Consider the following 19513-nt stretch of genomic DNA (forward strand, 5'->3'; position numbering starts at 1 on the left):
ACATATCTACATTTATTTTAATTTACACACCTAACTGCATTTATCAATGTGCACATATTTATACACATGAACGTTTCTCTGGTTGAAATTGTCAACATTGAACAGTCAACTTAGAATACCGTATCTTACAACCCTACTTCGAGATTGCGTCATAGCTACGTTTCCACCCAGGCACGCAAGCACGGGGAAGATACGGCTTAAAGACTGCATCTTTCTCTACCGTCACTGTTAGTATCAGCAGTGTGTACCAGCTTTTCTGGTGATGTAATGTTACCCCTTTGGTGACTACTACGGATGGCTGTGTGTGCCAGGCTCTGCGGAGTGGGTCAGTCGCGGAGGTGCAGGCGGCGACAGCGGCATAATCAACCCGACCAAGGAAGCGACTCCGATATGGACGAAGAGGAAGAGGAGCGGATTGTGGGCAAAACAGTGATCAGCAATGGTTGCGGCCCAGAAATCCTCTCCGCCGCAGCAGGGCCGAGTGTGGCCCATAACGCGATTGGTGAATTTGGCAGTTCCAATGTTAAGAGACTTTCGTATGAGGCCGTTGTAAACACCGGGCCACCGAATCCTCAGTCCCTATTGCATCTGCCACCGGAGCTTTTAGTGGAAATATTCTCCTCACTGCCGGGCACTGAGCTACCAACCCTGGCACTCGTCTGCAAGAAATTCAGACAAATCCTCAACACGGAAACCGTTTGGAGAAGGCGATGCACAGAGGGTAAATAATAATAATAGAATTATCACTTAGCATTATTGTCGACAGAAATACGTGAAATATAATTATATCGTGTCTTAACGGGAATTGTAAGTAACCTGATGTATGTTCATCTGTGGGTTGCAGGGAATTGGCTAGGTTGCTTTCTTGATCTGCAGTTTCTACAAATCAATTCATGTTTTTTAGGGTCCGAGCAAATCAATGAATTATTTTTCTAAAAGCTTTCTTATCGACCAGTCGATTACCGACACAGAGATGGAACTTTGCCGTTATGAAATTCGCTATTCCAACCTTTGTTTGGAACATACCATTAAGAGAATTTGCAATAAAACGTATTTTTTTGTTTGTTTATATTTAAGCTATAAAATATTAAAATATTAATTCTACAATACCGGTCTGATTTCCACCTTGAACTTAACGCTATCACTGTGTCACAGGTTTCTAGCAATACGCATGGATTACAGTTTAATGCATATTATACATTGTTTTTAGCTCAACAATGTGTAGTAATAGGAATCCATTATGTTAACTACGCTCATTGACTTTGTTCTTCACGAAAAACAATAGATTCCACCGTATACTTTATGTAGTATACTTTATTGATGAACTAGTAATGAATATTAATAAAGTATTCTAAGGTTAATCTTTTTGTTCTTTTGCAAAGTCATGTAAGAACATGCTGTTTATGGAGATTTGAACGACACAGCTCAAAGAAGTATTGGCTTCATCAAAATTAAGAAAATGAATGCAAAAAATAAACAACACAAATAATGATTCATGCTTTGCACTCAAACATAAGGGGGAGTTGTATACTTTAATGACAACGCAATCTTTCAAACACAAAACATTTCATTGATTAGTTTTATTTCTTTCTGTAAAAGTTTCAAAATCACCCCTGGAATAGAAAACAGCACTGAGACTTTATCTGTAAGGTTCACACACACTTTTGGAGGGATCTTGGACCACTCGTCCATGCAGATCCTTGATAGTCCTTCTGCACTGCCCTCTACTATTTAGACCATACGTTTTCAATTGGATCTGATGTCCGGAGATGGCCATTGTAAAACAATGATTTTGTGTTCCTGCAACCATCTGAGTTGATTTTTATGTATGTTTGGGCCCATTGTCATGTTGTTGAAATTCAATCCACTGCAAAGTCACAATCTCCTGGCAGAGGCAAGTGAAGTATATATGTATCCGCAAGTGAAGTATATATGTATGCGCAAGTGAAGAATGCATGTATGTGCAAGTGAAGAATGCATGTATGCGCAAGGGAAGTACAAGTATATATGTGCAAGTGAAGTATATATGTACAGTGGGGAGAACAAGTATTTGAAACACTGCTGATTTTGCAGGTTTTCCCATTTACAAAGCATGTAGAAGTCTGTCATTTTTATCATAGGTACTCTTCAACTGTGAGTAACGGAATCTAAAACAAAAATCCAGAAAATCACATTGTATGATTTTTAAGTAATTAATTTGCATTTTATTGCATAAATACATAAGTATTTGATACATCAGAAAAGCAGAACTTAATATTTGGTACAGAAACCTTTGTTTGCAATTACAGAGAGAGTTCTTGACCAGGTTTGCACACACTGCAGCAGGGATTTTGGCCCACTCCTCCATACAGACCTTCTCCAGATCCTTCAGGTTTCGGGGCTGTCGCTGGGCAATACGGACTTTCAGCTCCCTCCAAAGATTTTCAATTGGGTTCAGGTCTGGAGACTGGCAAGGCTACTCCAGGACCTTGAGATGCTTCTTACGGAGCCACTCCTTAGTTACCCTGGCTGCGTGTTTCAGGTCGTTGTCATGCTGGAAGACCCAGCCACAACGCATCTTCAATGCTCTTACTGAGGGAAGGAGGTTGTTGGCCAAGATCTCGCAATACATGGCCCCATCCATCCTCCCCTCAATACGGTGCAGTCGTCCTGTCCCCTTCGCAGAAAAGCATCCCCAAAGAATGATGTTTCCACCTCCATGCTTCACGGTTGGGATGGTGTCCTTGGGGTTGTACTCATTCTTCTTCTTCCTCCAAACACGGCAAGTGGAGTTTAGACCAAAAAGCTCTATTTTTGTCTCATCAGACCACATGAACTCCTCCCATTCCTCCTCTGGATCATCCAGATGGGCAAACTTCAGATGGGCCTAGACATGTATTGGCTTGAGCAGGGGGACCTTGCGTGTGCTGCAGGATTTTAATCCATGATGGCGTAGTGTGTTACTAAGGGTTTTCTTTGAGACTGTGGTCCCAGCTCTCTTCAGGTCATTGACCAGGTCCTGCCATGTAGTTCTGGGCTGATCCCTCACCTTCCTCATGATCATTGATGCCCCACGAGGTGAGATCTTGCATGGAGCACCAGACCGAGGGAGATTGACCGTAATCTTGCCTATTGTCCTGTAGCCCATCCTTGTGCAGGTCTACAATTTTATCCCTGATGTCCTTACACAGCTCTCTGGTCTTGGCCATTGTGGAGAGGTTGGAGTCTGTTTGAATAAGCGTGTGGACAGGTGTCTTTTATACAGGTAACGACTTCAAACAGGTGCAGTTATTACAGGTAATGAGTGGAGAACAGGAGGGCTTCTTAAATAAAAACTAACAGGTCTGTGAGAGCTGGAATTCTTACTGGTTGGTAGGTGATCAAATACTTTATGTCATGCAATAAAATTCAAATGAATTATTATTAAAAATCATACAATGGGATTTTATGGATTTTTGTTTTAGATTCCATCTCTCACAGTTGAAGTGTACCTATGATAAAAATTACAGACCTCTACATGCTTTGTAAGTAGGAAAACCTGCAAAATCGGCAGTGTATCAAATACTTTTTCTCCCCACTGTATGTGCAAGTGTTTAGTACCAGTGTATATATGTATGTGCAAGTGAAGTATTCAATTTTGGCCTAGGCGGCTTCTCATAGTATACAGCTCCCCCTTATGTCTGAGCCCAATATATGACTTACTGTGCTGTTTATTCTTAGGCTACATTATAAGATAAAGACTTAAAGACAACAAATGTATGAAGGGAATGACAATGGAGATGATAACTAATAAATTAGCAAGTACTACATGCAGCATATTAATATGAGTTGATTACACTATTGTGCTATACAGGTAATATAGCATATCTAATTGGGATACCAGGTTGATTAAATGGTGCTTTGTATATTAGATGGTTATACCTCTATGTTTGTCAATTTCAGTTGAGTAATTATTGAATAATCAAAGATGACATGTCCTTTTAAAACAAGACCTTGAGTATTTATTTTGGCCAATTTAAGAGAAAGCAAGCAATGAAGTAATTGAATTCATTTGACCTGTTGCAAAGATTCATATCGCTACTCCACCTTGCACATCTTGTCGCATCAAAGCCAGCTGGAAGAGGAGTTGTAGACCGATTTGTAATGCAGAATAGATGATTAAAACAAGTACTTCAAACGCATACTAAAATTCCTGATATTTAATTATCTTTTATACGTAAAAATAAAGAACATGAATAAAAAACATTAGCTCAATATATTATTATTTTGATGATGACATTATATGTATATCTGTGAAACACAAATTTTGTATGATATGTTATGTTAATTTAGGTTACATTAAAATACGTTACCAAAACCAAAAATATTTTTCAAAGCTGTATCGAATTTACACATATTTTACAAAATTTAAATTCAAGGTTTTGTTTAAGGGTCTGGCCTTACCGTATTGGGGATAAGGTTAGGGTTGGAATTTGTGGCCTCTGCTTGGATTCAACCTTGCTTCCATCGGAGTAGGGTTTGGACTCTGAGACGTTTCCGCAAGTCCATTATCCCTGACCAGGACTCCCACCAAAAATCCACTCTATTTGACTTACTGCTCCACTGTCCCGAGTGGCTGGCCTGTACGCCATTTTACAAATGAATCTTTCAAAGATTTATGTAATACTTTGCATATGCCCCCATGAAGCCAGTCTGAAATAACAACGCAACACATTCTTGTGGCAAGTGTAAATAGAAAATTGTATTTACATATTATGTAAATGTTATTTACATTAACATTTTGTTAAAACAATTCTTGTAGTGTTAATAGGTGTGGCCCAACGTGTGGATGGGTATATACAGTCAAGATGATTATTAAGACGTAGAAGATGTCTGGCACCCTTCTTAGATAAGGCACCAAACAAGATGCCCAAGCAAGTAGGAGACTGAACAGAGTCTAGGTAAAAGCCACTGGTAACTTTGACAGAGCTAAAAGCTTTTATGGCCAAGACCGGTCAAAGCGTGCAAGGAACAACAATATTGCAAGCCCTCAAAAACTCTGGCTTCTATGGTGGTATATCAAGTAGCAACTACCCAAGAAAGCCTATCTTAAATCCTGTTTGGAGTTTGTCAAAAAAACACCAAAGGGCTTCTGTAGGCATGTGGGTGAAAGGTTTGTGGTCTGACAAAAACATAAACTTTTTGATCAGCATAATGGGGATTTGCCTCATTGTCAGGGATGGGGGCACTTACAGCAGAACATGCTGATCTATGCTGTAGCAGTACACAGGATGAAATGGCTTCGACCACTAGAACACCCTAGACAAACTGGTTCTTTTTCTCTGTCTGGGTTTTGTAAGGGATCACTCACTGGTCTTCAGTGTCAAATGGCAGTGTCTCTCTTTCCTTCTCCCGCAGAATTTGGCATGAGGGAAGATTTGCGCAAGATGGAGGTGGTGGGTGTGTCCAGTCGGGAGCTTTATGCCAAATGTGAGTCATTTTCTTATACACCTTTTATACCAAGCCTGAAATCTGGCAAATTGGTCATGCTGTGAATCTGAAAGGTATTTTAATGGTGTGGTGATTTTTCATAGAGATTTAAGTTACATTCACAGTTAAGTTACATTCCTGAATGGGGAAGCTTGACTATGACGTTGTTAGCTGTATGGGCAAGCCCTTAACCGGCAGAACTGAAATGCTTCCTCATTATTCCTTGTTTTAACCGGCTGAACAGAAATTATTCCTCATTATTCCATGTTTTAATAAAACAGGCTAAATTCAGTCCCTGAAGTGTTACACCTAGCTATTAGCTAGCCAACAAATATTTTTAGCCAGTAGTTAGCTAGAAACATTAATTATCCCACAGCCAAGAAGGGTGTAACGTAAAGTTAGACATTTGTGTACCTGCACAACTCTGTGACAAAGGCATTATATATTCATTATTTTTGCTTTCAAAAAGCACAGAGAACTACAAGAGTTAAAATTAAACTCTAACAGCTGGTTTCAAATGCACAGATTAAACCTTGTCCTGTACTAAAATAATTAACTATGGAGATTTTACAATGTTTTGTTTCAAAACAGTGAAACGCTTGCATGGTGTAGTGTCCCATGTGACCACTGATCAGGTTGGTAAATAAACATTCTACCTGCCAATCTACCAAAGTCTATACTTGGATAGTAGGATGTTTATTTATGTTTGCGAAACATGGACAGATAGACACTAGATGGATGCTGGACAACAGGTTGTCAAAGGTTTTTGTCCAATGACCATAGTTTCTATATCAACAATTGGTCTTGTCATGTAAAAAAATGAAAATGAAATAAACAACCACTGTTTACTTTGATTGTAGCAATTGGTAAGAATTGACAATGCCAGTCTGATTTTGTAATCATAATAGGTCTGAACACTCACTTTGCTAATACTGTTGCAACTGCATAGAGTACTTACTCTAAGCACTTGTGTGGTTTTCCCACCTAGCCATCTTATGATTGCACTAACTGTAAGTTGCAATCAGTAAATGTCTCTGAAATGGGTAATATGTAAAGATATATAAGTGTAATTAGTGGGGTCAGAATCTTTTGTAGCTTTAAAAAAAGTCAGAGCCTTATTTGTAGGACAAAAATTTAAATGTGTCTGTTTATTACGACCACATTTAGCAGCCACTCAGCACTCAGGACAGCACACTGGACACACAGGACAGCACACTGGATACTCAGGACAGCACACTGGACACTCAGGACAGCACACTGGACACACAGGACAGCACACTGGACACTCAGGACAGCACACTGGACACACAGGACAGCACACTGGACACACAGGACAGCACACTGGACACTCAGGACAGCACACTGGACACACAGGACAGCACACTGGACACACAGGACAGCACACTGGACACACAGGACAGCACACTGGACACTCAGGACAGCACACTGGACACACAGGACAGCACACTGGACACACAGGACAGGACATTCATTGGACAGGACAACATGATCAATACAAGGACAGGGACAGTCAACACACAGGAAAGGAGACATGCCACAGAGATACAGGCTTCACTGTTGTGGTGTACCTGTCCAGGTGTAAACCTTCGTGTGAAGTCTGGCCGCTTTATGAAGCTCCTACCGGACTATGAGCACATGGACTACAGGGATGTGTACATTCACTGTATGTAGAGCTGCCAATGCCTAACCTGATGGCCTGAACACGTGTGGATGTATCGATGTTTTTCTTTTTGAAAGCCAGTAGTTGTCTGAAAGTGCATGTAGATATTGCCACCATAAACCCCTAAAGCATAAACAACAATTGATGAACAGCAGCTAAGGAAAAAAACACAATTAGGGTCAGAAACATTGAATAGAATAAAATAATGCATTACTTTCAGATGACCAGTTGGCTGTGCAACACAACCAGGTGGACTATGGAAAGAGACAGTCAAGAGTCTCCAGGCCAGGTAGTTTTAAGGCGTGTCTCAGGAACTCAGGTCTTCCTAATATTCAACAAGACACCAGAGAAAATGGAAATCATAAAGGATACCTCAGCATATCATTCAAACTGACCTTAGTCTCCTGGCCCATAAAATATTGCAGTGTACAAACTTGGGACTGAGACAGGGGTCGTCCCATGACATTGTGGCACTGTCCAAAGATAATTTAGAACGGGGCAAACCAACTAGGAATTTGCTCCACCCACTTCGCCTAAAGACACCAGACCACCAAAGGTAGACTAAACAATCGCAAACCGCCCTGAGACAGAGCAGAGTAGAGCCCACAGAGTTCACTCCCATCGCATTTAACATGCTAGTGTGTGACTGACTTCTATGTGCGGTTATTTGATGTTGTAACCAGTGCCATGGGGTTACTGAGTGCATGAGGTTTTGAAGTGGTGAATCTGCACCTCTGATCCTTGGACTGGGGGCGGATTAACATACAGCTTGCAGGGTACACGACTGCCCTGGACATTTATCTGACTACTGAAAAAGGAACTGAAAAAGGATGAGCTGGTCATGCTAGCCAGTGTGGTTAGTGATTACAGTGACAGCTACATGCTGGCTATGTCAACGCCTACTACCCTGTTACTGGTCAGTTACAATGTAGAACAAGGCTGTCGCTTCTATATTCTTAAGACTTAAATTAAGAATATAACTAATTAATGAATCAGTCTTGTGCTTTCCTACTGTATTCTGTTGTATTTTTGGCATATTATGTTAGCGTGCACGTGCATGTTATCTCCTTAGTTTTCAGAACACTGGTCTTTCTGTTAACCTCTGTAACACTGGTGTGTTGTTGCAGTGCTGCACCCATATAGGCACATCCTGGGTCTCTGGCAGCCTGACATAGGCCCATATGGAGGGCTGCTCAACGTAGAGGTATGTAATTACACACACACACACACACACACACACACACACACAATTATGTTTATTCTCCATCACATTCAGATTGTGTGTGTGTGTGTATTATAGCTATATAGCTCTGGAAGTAATAAAGAGACCACTGCATTTTATTTTCAGAGCTATATATACAAACTATCCCCATCCAGTTTTAGAAAGGCATAAAATAGTTCTGCATGTTTGAACACATCTTGTATGAAGCTTACTTAACATAATAGAAATGTAATGAACTATTAAATACTGTATATATTGTGTTAAGTGGCTGCCTTTTCTTTTTCTCCCTTTATCCTAAAACCAACCGTCCTTGTGGAGGTTGACGGGTTGTTCATCATTGGCTGGATGTACCTGCCCCCCCACGATCCTCGGGTGGAGGACCCCATGAGGCGACGGCCACTCTTCCGCATCCACATGTGGGAGAGCAACAGGGCCGTGGTGGAGTGCATGTACGGACACAAAGGCCCTCACAAGGGAGACATACAGGTGGGTTCACACGAAGCGCCCCCTTGGGTTCTTTTGATCGTTTGTTTGTTCAGTATTAACATTTATTGACTGATCTATCGCGTCAGGCTCCACCCAGATGACTAATGACGTTTGTAGCACTTTCACTCCCCAGTAGGCACTACGGCATTCCTAACTCGGTGGTGCCTGTTGGAAAAACAGTTGGGTTAGAAGGACAACGCAGGGGTTAAAGTGGTGGAAACGGACAGATCTATAATTTAGCAGATACAAAAAAAAGGGCTTAAATGTTACCTATGAGGTGGTCATGGCTTTGTGATAAAAGCTACTATGTCTTCTGATTTCCAGATTGGGAAAAAGGACGAGTTCTCGACTAAGTGCAACCAAACAGACCATCACCGCATGCCAGGGGGCAGGCAGGAGGTGAGGAAGTGGTCTCTTTGCTACACTTTGTTACTGCTACTCCTCTATACCCGTCTAGAAATCACTCAATGGTTCGGGACCAAGTAACATCTCAGACCTTCTCTCTCAGTATGGGCCCTCTAGACCCCTCAGGTCATCAGGGTCTGGTCTGATCACCGTTCCCAGAATAAAGACAGGCTGGTGAGGCAGTGTTTACTCATTATGGTGTGCAGAGTTGGAACAAACTGCCAGAAAATCTTGCTTCAAACTTGCATCAACATAGACCACTTTTACATTTGGTCTAAAAAAAACTTTTATTAATCTTTTAATAATCATTTAGCCATCTGAAATGTGATTGTTTTATTTGTATGCTCTTTTATGCTATGGGTTTGTACTATGCCTGATTATTATTATTTTTATTATTTCTTTAGTTTGTTTTACAAAAATATTAAACCTCAATATTCCTATCATGCTATCATACTGATATTAGGTTTGAATCAAGTCGTTAAATAGATAAAGCAGGCTAGAGTGGCTGATATGCATTTTACCAAGATGGGACAGTTTAATGGCATTTTATTTCAATGGTTTGTATTGGTAAGTGGACGTGATCATGGAGCTTTAATATTTTGTTAACAGGAGTTCCGCACATGGCTGGAGGAGGAGTGGGGGAGGACGCTGGAGGACATCTTCCATGAGCACATGCAGGAGCTGATCCTCATGAAGTTCATATACACAAGTCAATATGAGTAGGTCTTTCTTATAACGCAGTCTTGCCAATCCAGTTCTATCACGCTAGCCTGGGTTGAACTCAAATATAGTAGTTTTTTTGTAATTGAATGTTTTCAAATTTTTATCCAAAAACCTAATATTGAATAAAGGGAACTCGAGTGAAATGCATTTGCCTTCATTGCACATCTATACATTCCGGTTGTAATATATGCATACTTGATACTGGAAGAAGTATCAAGCCATTATCTGAAACTATGAATTTGCCTCATTGTCAAATAATTCTGTAATGGATTGGTTTGGGAAGACGGGTTATTAATGGCAACTTCACACTCGCGTTCAGTTATGATTATTTTGTGTTCCTCCAGTAACTGTCTGACGTACCGACGGATCTACCTCCCCCCACGGCTGCCCTCTGACCTGTTGCAGCCGGGTCTGTTCAAAGGCACCTATGGCAGCCATGGCCTAGAGATCGTCATGCTCAGCTTCCATGGGTCTCGTTTCAGAGCCACCAAGCTTACCGTGAGTCGCTTGGCCCAAGTGCATCCCAGCTGGTCTCTACAGCAATCACCCAACCGCTTTCACCCTATCGCTTAAAACGTACCTGCTTCCACCCTACTGCTCCCAAATCCAACCTCTTCTGTGATGTTTAGAGCACCAAAAAAATCGTTGGTTGGCCTAGTGGTCAGTCAGGCCTAGAGGCCTAGTGTTTCCGTTGTGTAATCTACAGGTCTGATTCTGCTCACTTCAGGTTACCTTTTCAAATGGAAAAGGGACACATGCAGTTATCATTTATCCTTTAAAATAGTGCCTATTTAGCGCCAATGAACATGACCCTGCCTGTCCTCCTCCCTCTCAGGGGGACCCGAATGTCCCGGCAGGCCAGTTAACGCTCGATGTGGACCTGAACCGGCCTGTGCGTCTGCCGGACCTGGAGCACCAGCGCAGCGTAGAGGAGCTGTCTCGCCTTGTGCTGGGGATGCACGAGGAGGCGCAGCAGGAGCCACAGAGCCCGGACGTGGCCCCCCAGAGGGCCCCAAACGGGGATGGGGCTGTAGCAGGTGATGCTGGGGCAGAAAGTCTAGAGGCTGCTATGGATGCCCAGTCAGAGAGCCCTCGGCCTGGGCCCAGTAGCAGCAGCAGTGCTCCCTCTGATGCCCAGCCGTTCATTCTGCCTCTGGGAGTCATGGCCCGCAACGAGGTATACCCCCGTACCTGCAAAATGTGGTGAGTCCATCCATCTGAATTATGTTTGAGTTGCTCACGCTGTCATAGGTTTGCACACCCATGCAAACAACACTGTCAAAATGAATATGATTATAGAAAAAAAAAATAGGCCCTGCACTCTTAGGAACGATCTGCAAAGGAAGGAGCCTGTCATGGTCCACGTACATACGTGACCTGAGGCTGTACGCACGTACATACGTGACCTGAGGCTGTACGCACGTACATACGTGACCTGAGGCTGTACGCACGTACATACGTGACCTGAGGCTGTACGCACGTACATACGTGACCTGAGGCTGTACGCACATACATACGTGACCTGAGGCTGTACGCACGTACATACGTGACCTCAAGCTGTCCGCACGTACATACGTGACCTGAGGCTGTACGCACGTACATACGTGACCTGAGGCTGTACGCACGTACATACGTGACCTGAGGCTGTACGCACGTACATACGTGACCTGAGGCTGTACGCACGTACATACGTGACCTGAGGCTGTACGCACGTACATACGTGACCTGAGGCTGTACGCACGTACATACGTGACCTGAGGCTGTACGCACGTACATACGTGACCTGAGGCTGTACGCACGTACATACGTGACCTGAGGCTGTACGCACGTACATACGTGACCTGAGGCTGTACGCACGTACATACGTGACCTTCTGTTGTCATCCTCCTAGATCTATACACTGCCTTGGACAGTGTGAACCATCAGATCCTCCTCTTTACACTCAAAAAGATGGGCGTCTCAGCATCTCCACACTCTTGGATTCCATCCTACCTGGCAGGATGCTCTTACCAGGTGACAGAGAAAGGGTCCATGTCTGCTGTTCTAGCTCCGACTACTGGGCTGTGTTCTAGACCCTCTGCTCTTCTCACTTAGCTCCTGCATATCCTCGCATGGTCTCTCCCTTTCACTGCAATGCAGATGACCATTATTTTTCTGTAACCCAAGAGGCCGAGACACATTTCTGTGTTTGGCAGACGTCTCTGCTTGGATGTCGGCCCACCGCATCAAGATCAACCTTGACAAGGTGGGAGTTGGTGGAAGGCCTGCCTACTGAAACACCTTCTCCATAATGTTGACAATTTTGCAGTGTCCCTCAGAATACGAAGAGCCTTGGCGTGTTCCTGAACAACAGTGGTGACAAGCTTCTGCGGTTTCATGCTCTTCAAAATCTGTAAACTACAAGGAAGCAGCAGAAGTACTAATCCAGGTACTTGTCATCTAATGTCTAGCCTACTGCAACTACAGCTCTGGAAAAAATTAAGAGACCACTGCAACTTTTTCTTTCCTTTCCAAAAAAGTCAAAAAGGAAGGTTGTGAGTGAGGAACAGAAGGGTTAAAATTAAGAGACCACAGCAAATTGAACGCTTCTGTTCCTCACTCAAAACCTTCCTTTTCAACTTTTTTGGAAGGGAAAGAAAAAGGTACAGTGATCTCCTAATTTTTTCCAGAGCTGTATGTTGGTAGGGCCCCCTGCTTATGCCATCACAAACTTATCCAGAAGACTGCAGCTCCTTTTCCAAGTTCTCCCATGCGCCATGCTCCTCAGCGTAATTCTGGCTTGTTCAACTCGGCGTAATACTGGCTTGTTCAACTATATCCACTAGAAGCCAATGGTACTTGCCTACAAAGCAGCAAGGGAAACTGCCACCAGCCTCCGGCCCCCTCTTTCAGGCATTGCTCAAACCATACATCCCTATTCAAGTTCTTTGCTCTGCCTTCTCTGGTCTCTTATGGGAGGGCAACTCCTGCTCCGCCCTGTCTAACCTTTTCTTGGTCCTGGCACCCCAATGATTCCAACAGGTTTTCCTCCTGAGAATCCACAAAGTAATTCTGCTTGGTAGAAAAACAATACTGAGGGTCTAGGGATGCCAGGACAGGACAGGACAGGACAACAATGTTCTAAATGTTGGCTTTTTTGTTGTTGTTATAGTGCCAAGTGTGGCACCACCAATATTCAGTGGGCAAAAACAATGGAGAAAAAAAAACAATGAATGAAACCTTTAACAGGTTGAGCTGAGAATGCCAAAAATGTGCACAGCTAGTCTTTTCTGAAACAGCAAACTTCCACAGCATAATGGCTATATGCCAACGTCACACTTAAAGATCTCCATCCCTCTGCTGAATTAACAGAGCCCACCTTACCCTCCTATGGACTAACCCAAGTCGCTTACACAAAGGGGGGCTCCACTTTACGCATGTAACAGGTAAGTACACTAACAATACCGAATATACAATTCCTTCTTAAAACAGGTAAGTATATTATGCAATTCAGAAAACATCATCATATAGATTCGCCGTAAATGATTACAAAACTAGTTGGATTGACGTGGTACACAGCAATACATGTTTTTAGTTTATAACAGGGATTTCCAAACCATTCCACGGAGGGCCATGTGTCTGCGGGTTTTTGTTTTTTCCTATAAATTGGTTCTCAGTTCACACCTAAACAACCAGGTGAGGGTAGAAACTAACCAGTTAGTAACCTAATTAGTCAATTAAGTACAAGGAGAGAGCGAAAACATGCAGACACACGGCCCTCCGTGGAATAGTTTGGACACGCCCATGATAGGCGGCTACCTCTAAAACAACTGAGGAACAAGTGTGTGGGCCAAATGTTTGTGTTTGTTATGCTGCAGTACTTTAGCTGAAAACCTATAATAAATGCATTAACTTAACCTGGAACTGTGTCTTTGACGGTAAGTAACCGTGAACGTACTATAAATGAATAGGCATGGACAATGACGAATGGAGCTGGCTTGGTTCGTAATGTAACGTAAAATTTAGCATTGATGAAAAAACTGAGTTAGTTAACCTGAGAGAGATTGAGTTGAAACCGCAGTCCACAAAACACAACTTCGCTCAGTGGCAATAAAATATTTTTCTCTAAACCGCTTGTAGCTTTGCATGCGTCTGAGCTGCCTGAGGGAGAAGCTAGAGTGCAATGACACAAAGAAATCCCTGCAGACAATGTCGCTTAAAGTTGCCTGGTTTGCATTGCCCATTATGCTCAAACCTAGACAGTGGTGGTCAGCTAGGTGCTACAAAAAGTGCCTTAATTAATATTTAATTATGCCATGGGGTTAATGTGCAAACTGTCAACTTTAATTTGAGGGTATTTTCATCTATAATGGATTTACACTAAAAGGTGGTAAATATGGTATTTTAATCATTGGCTTCACAGCTGTTTATTATTAGTGCATGCACTAGAGCTGTCAATGTCCAGTCTTTTTTGTAGGCTTTGCATTTTCATTTGTTGTCTATTGCTGGTATCTGACAACTGTTTGGGACAGCAGTGGCAAATGATTTGCTACACCAAGGAAGACAGCTATTGAGGGTGACCGAGGAATACATTCAATGGTGAAGAAAAATCCTTAATAGTTGAACCAGTCAGTAATACTCTCCAGGAGCAAGGCATAGATTACACCAACAATACTTCAGTGGATACACAACAAGATGCAAGCCTCTGGTAAGCGTCAACAAAGTCTGAAAACAACGTGCTTTGGAAAGATGAGAGAGAACCTGTACAAGTGTGATGGAAAGAGAAGAGTATTGCAGAGAAAAGGAGTCTTGAAGACAAGTCTGAAGGCAAAAAGACCCTGAAACAAGGCATGTCAGAGCATCACCAGGGCAGATAGTACACAGCATCTGACTGTGTCTGTGGATCGCAGACTTCAAACTCGATGTATACATGGTCATAATGTTATGGCTGATCGATGTATACATGGTCATAATGTTATGGCTGATCGATGTATACATGGTCATAATGTTATGGCTGATCGATGTATACATGGTCATAATGTTATGGCTGCTCAGTGTATGTACAGTTGTGCTCATAAGTTTTCATACCCTGGCAGAAATTGTGAAATGTTGGCATTGATTTTGAAAATAAAAAAACCTGTCTTTTATTTAAGGATAGTGATCATATGAAGCCATTTATTATCACATAGTTGTTTGGCTCCTTTTTAAATCATAATGAAAACAGAAATCACCCAAATGGCCCTGTGACACACAGGTGAAAATGGCAATTAAAGGTGCATTTTCCACACCTGTGGCTTTTTAAATTGCAATTAGTTAGTTAGTTCGCACGTGGATTCACTGAGCAGGCTAGATACTGAGCCATGGGGGACAGAAAGGAACCGTCAAAAGACCTGTGTAACAAGGTAATGGAAGTTTATAAAGATGGAAAAGGATATAAAAAGATATCCAAAGCCTTGCAAATGCCAGTCAGTACTGTTCAATCACTTTTTAAGAATTGGAAAATTTGGGGATCTCTTGATCCCAATCCAAGGACAGGTAGACCAAGAAAGATTTCTGCCAAAACTGCCAGAAGAATTGTTCGGGATACAAAGAAAAACCCACAGGTAACCTCAGGTGAAATACAGGCTGCTCTGGAAAAAGATGGTGTGGTTGTTTCAAGGAGCACAATACAACGATACTTCAACAAATATGAGCTGCATGGTCGAGTTGCCAGAAAGAAGCCTTTACTGCCCCGATGCAACAAATATGGTTATAATATGCCCGACAACATCTTGACACGCCTCACAGCTTCTGGTGCACTGTAATTTGGAGTGACAAGACCAAAATAGAGCTTTATGGTCACAACCATAAACGCTATGTTTGGAGAGGGGTCAACAAAGCCTATAGTGAACAGAATACCATTTCCACTGTGAAGCATGGTGATGACTCACTGATGTTTTGGCGGTGTGTGAGCTCTAAAGGCACAGGGAATCTTGGGAAAGTTGATGGCAAGATGAATGCACGAAAGCTGCGCATGGGACGATCTTGGACTTTCCAGCATGACAATGACCCTACGTACAAGACCAAGTTTACCCTCCAGTGATTACAGCAAAAGAAGGTGATGGTTCTGGAGTGGCCATGAGTCTCCTGACCTTAATATCACCGAGCCACTCTGGGGAGATCTCAAACGTGGGGTTCATGCAAGACGACCTAAGACGAATGGGCAGCTATACCACATGCAAAGAATTCGGGGCCTCATAGACAACTATTACAAAAGACTGCACACTGACATTGATGCTAAAGGGGGCAATACACAGTAATAAGTACTAAGGGTATGCAGACTTTTGAACAGGGGTCAGTAAAAAAAAAATCATTGTTGGCATGTTTTGTTTTATGATTGTGCCATTCTGTTACGACCTACAGTTGAATGTGAATCCCATAAGAAATAAAATACATGTTTTGCCTGCACACTCATGTTTTCTTTAAAGATTTTACATATATTACCAATTATCCAAGGGTATGCAAACTTTTGAACACAACTGTATAGGTGTGATCTTTTCAAAATGGTTTAACTTATCTGGAAATACCCTCAAATTAAAACTGACTAAGTCCTTAGTCATTATATCATTTTAAATCCCAAGTGCTGGAATACAGTGACTGAGTCATGTTCCAAATCCTTTTTGCAGTTTACTGTAATTCCAAAAGATTGAATGACTATAATAGCTCTCAAATGTTTCTACGAAGTAATAACTGATGTGTAAATATGTACAGAATCAGTACATCCTCAGTTTATAATTTGGAAAAAGTTTTCATTTTCTTTGAATATGTGGAATAAATTGGGAAAATATAATGCAGAAAATCCCATTTTAAATTTAGCAAAATGTGAAGATGGTGATTGTGTTGACTTCACTAGCAACTGGATCTTTTAATTCATTTGTTTGCCAAATTTATTTCAGCTTCTACGGAACGGGCCTGATTGCTGGCCATGGCTTCACGAGTCCAGAGCGCACGCCAGGCCTGTTTGTCCTATTCGACGAGGACCGCTTTGGATTCATCTGGCTGGAGCTCAAGTCATTCAGCCTGTACAGCCGCCTGACGGACAGGCTGGCCCACGCCTACGCTCCCAACATGGAGCGCTTTGAGGCCATGCTGCGCAACATGCAGTCCTGGACATCCTGATAGGGCGGACCAACCCAAACATCTCACCTGGAAAACCTCTGGGCCCCTGTTTGTAAAAGTTTATCTCCCATAGTTATTTTCCTATCAGGTCACGTGGTTAGGAAAAACTCTTGGCCCTAATTATCACTCTTAAGTATGTGTATCGTCCCCCTACACACAGGAAAGGCATCTGCTGTATGCACACACTGCTTCCCGAGCCCAATAAGCTCCAGTCCGTCCCACACAGAAGCAACCTTTAACCCCCTTCTGGCTAGGCATCAAAGTATTATAGCAAAAACTCCACCAGTCCACCAGAAATGGGTGGAGCTACTACCATATCGCTTATCTAATCTTCCCCTGTCCTGCATTGCCTCTGCTCACCCCTGTTATCTCTGCTTCTGCGGTATGTCCACAGGTCAAAAGCTTCCTGTTATTTTTTAAACCAGAGAAAGGGATTTAATGATGTTTCATCCCCAGTCTGGAATAGACTGTCTGTGCCTCCTTGAGTTGTAGCGTATACACTTGTCTGTATTGCATAGAGCTAAGGGGAAATTAAAGGGATTTACTACTGCTCTACTAAATCTGTTATGCCGTGACAATTTTAATGCCTCATGTTTGGTTGCCTGATGACTCAAACTGAATTATTTTGCTGCTTCACTGGTGTCTATATCCCTAAGTCTGAGGTTGTCTACACGCAACATATGCATGAGACTTCTGTTATAAGAATAGACATATTGCTGTAAAATGAGAGGTCCGAATGCACAAATGTCACCGTTATGTGATATGATTGGAACTGGCTGACCACTTAAGGAGGTGGTCAGAGATGGAATGTACTGATTTCTTCCTCAATCACAGTCAGCCACTTGAAAACAGTGTTTACTCTATTATCTGCAGTCCAGGGAATGTGTGTTTTGGGTACTAGAAGCACCTTTTCATTATAGAGAGAAAGGAGAAAATATTATACTAGCAACTAGGGTTGGCTGGCCTACTATGCTCACCATTTAACTAATGTTTAGAAGGCAAAAATCAACTTTTTTTATTTTGTGCCTATTTTTCTCCCCTCAAAATGCTCCGTAATGTTAAATTTACGATTATGACTGTGCCTCATCACTACTCCACCACAGGTTAACGGGATTCTAAATTTGTGACATTCATCCTTCAGTGAACATCCCGCTAGCCATCCTGCTGTATATCACACTGTGCGCTTAACCAGGAAGCATTCACCAGCACATGCAATGGAGGAGAAGGCATGCCCCTGCCAACCACCAAGTGTCACACCAAGTGTGTCTAGAGCGGAACGAGGCAAGGCAGCCCTTTCCAATATTAGGTGCTGAATCAATTTCCCGCCCTTTGCTCTGCCGCCACAACCTGTCCTTATGCCAGACTACTGTGCCATGTAAAGGGTTATGTTTGCCATCCTATTAGCTGTCTGCAGACCTTCGCCAGCCGCAATAGTTCAAGAAATTAAACCTTTTGCAACACCCTGACCGTAACGGAAAGAAAGAATATTGCCTGCATTTTACTGAGAATGGTATTACTGGAATCTAAATGAATGACTTGACTGCCCCCATCTGAATACATAGAGAACTACGAGTTTCTGTTCCATTTTTAGTATGTAAAATCCTGAGGAAGATTTTTGGGACAATAACAGGGTGAATTAGGTAGGTGCTGCAACCAAGTTGTTATTTTTACCTTTACCTTTTGCCAACGTTTCACATCAATTTACGGGCACTTAAATATAACAGGAAGTAGGAATCTGGACACAATGTGGGCATGATAAACACATTCGAATCCATGCGTAGATGCCTGATGTGTTGGGAATTCCAGAACTATAATCAGGTCAATAGACACAGCCTCAGACTGCTTCTAGTGAAATCGTTAGTGGTGAGAAATGGAGTGTTGTACTAAACAAGTCATCGGTAATTTGATTTCAAAGTCAATTAAACATTTTCAGAACAGTGCTTTATCCACATGTACATGCCCTGGCCTAACCCATCCTTCTCTGGGATGGATCAGAACAGCAAAATGTGTTCCAGACCCAGAAAGATTTTGTGGGCAAAATCTATGGACAGACATCCAAATTACACAACATTTTATAGTATGTTTGGCTGGAGTTTAGGTTGCCAGGCAAGATGTTCGGATGCATTGTGCATATCAGTTTTAACCTTTAATGCTTTTATTCACAATGTAATGCGTTTTGGTTGGCTGTATGTTAGTGTACATTGCGCTTTAGTGCAGATACCATTGCGGAAATGGAAAAGATGGCATCTTAGGCGTGTTCCTTTACTCAATTCCTTATAATGTAACGTAATTTATCCTGTGAGTAACAGAAATGAATTATACAGTACTTTTTGTTAGCTAAATAATTTTGAAGGATAAAGTATTTTAAAAGGGAAATACTGAAGGGATGTTTCAGAATGTTAGTATTTTTA

The 19513-nt window shown here is 42.2% G+C and overlaps 1 protein-coding gene across 1 annotated transcript; it reads left to right on the forward strand.

The window, feature by feature from the left end:
* The first annotated feature begins 9 nt into the window (after window positions 1–9).
* fbxo31 (F-box protein 31) lies at window positions 10–17662 on the forward strand. Its single transcript, XM_010883814.5, has 9 exons — window positions 10–721; window positions 5377–5448; window positions 8257–8333; window positions 8670–8837; window positions 9162–9236; window positions 9852–9961; window positions 10310–10463; window positions 10801–11168; window positions 16880–17662. The coding sequence occupies exons 1-9, from the start codon at window positions 295–297 to the stop codon at window positions 17100–17102; spliced, it is 1674 nt and encodes a 557-aa protein (XP_010882116.2). The 5' UTR covers window positions 10–294; the 3' UTR covers window positions 17103–17662.
* Window positions 17663–19513: the final 1851 nt, after the last annotated feature.

This window comes from Esox lucius, chromosome 19, assembly GCF_011004845.1.
Source record: "Esox lucius isolate fEsoLuc1 chromosome 19, fEsoLuc1.pri, whole genome shotgun sequence".
NCBI classification, from domain to species: Eukaryota; Metazoa; Chordata; class Actinopteri; order Esociformes; family Esocidae; genus Esox; species Esox lucius.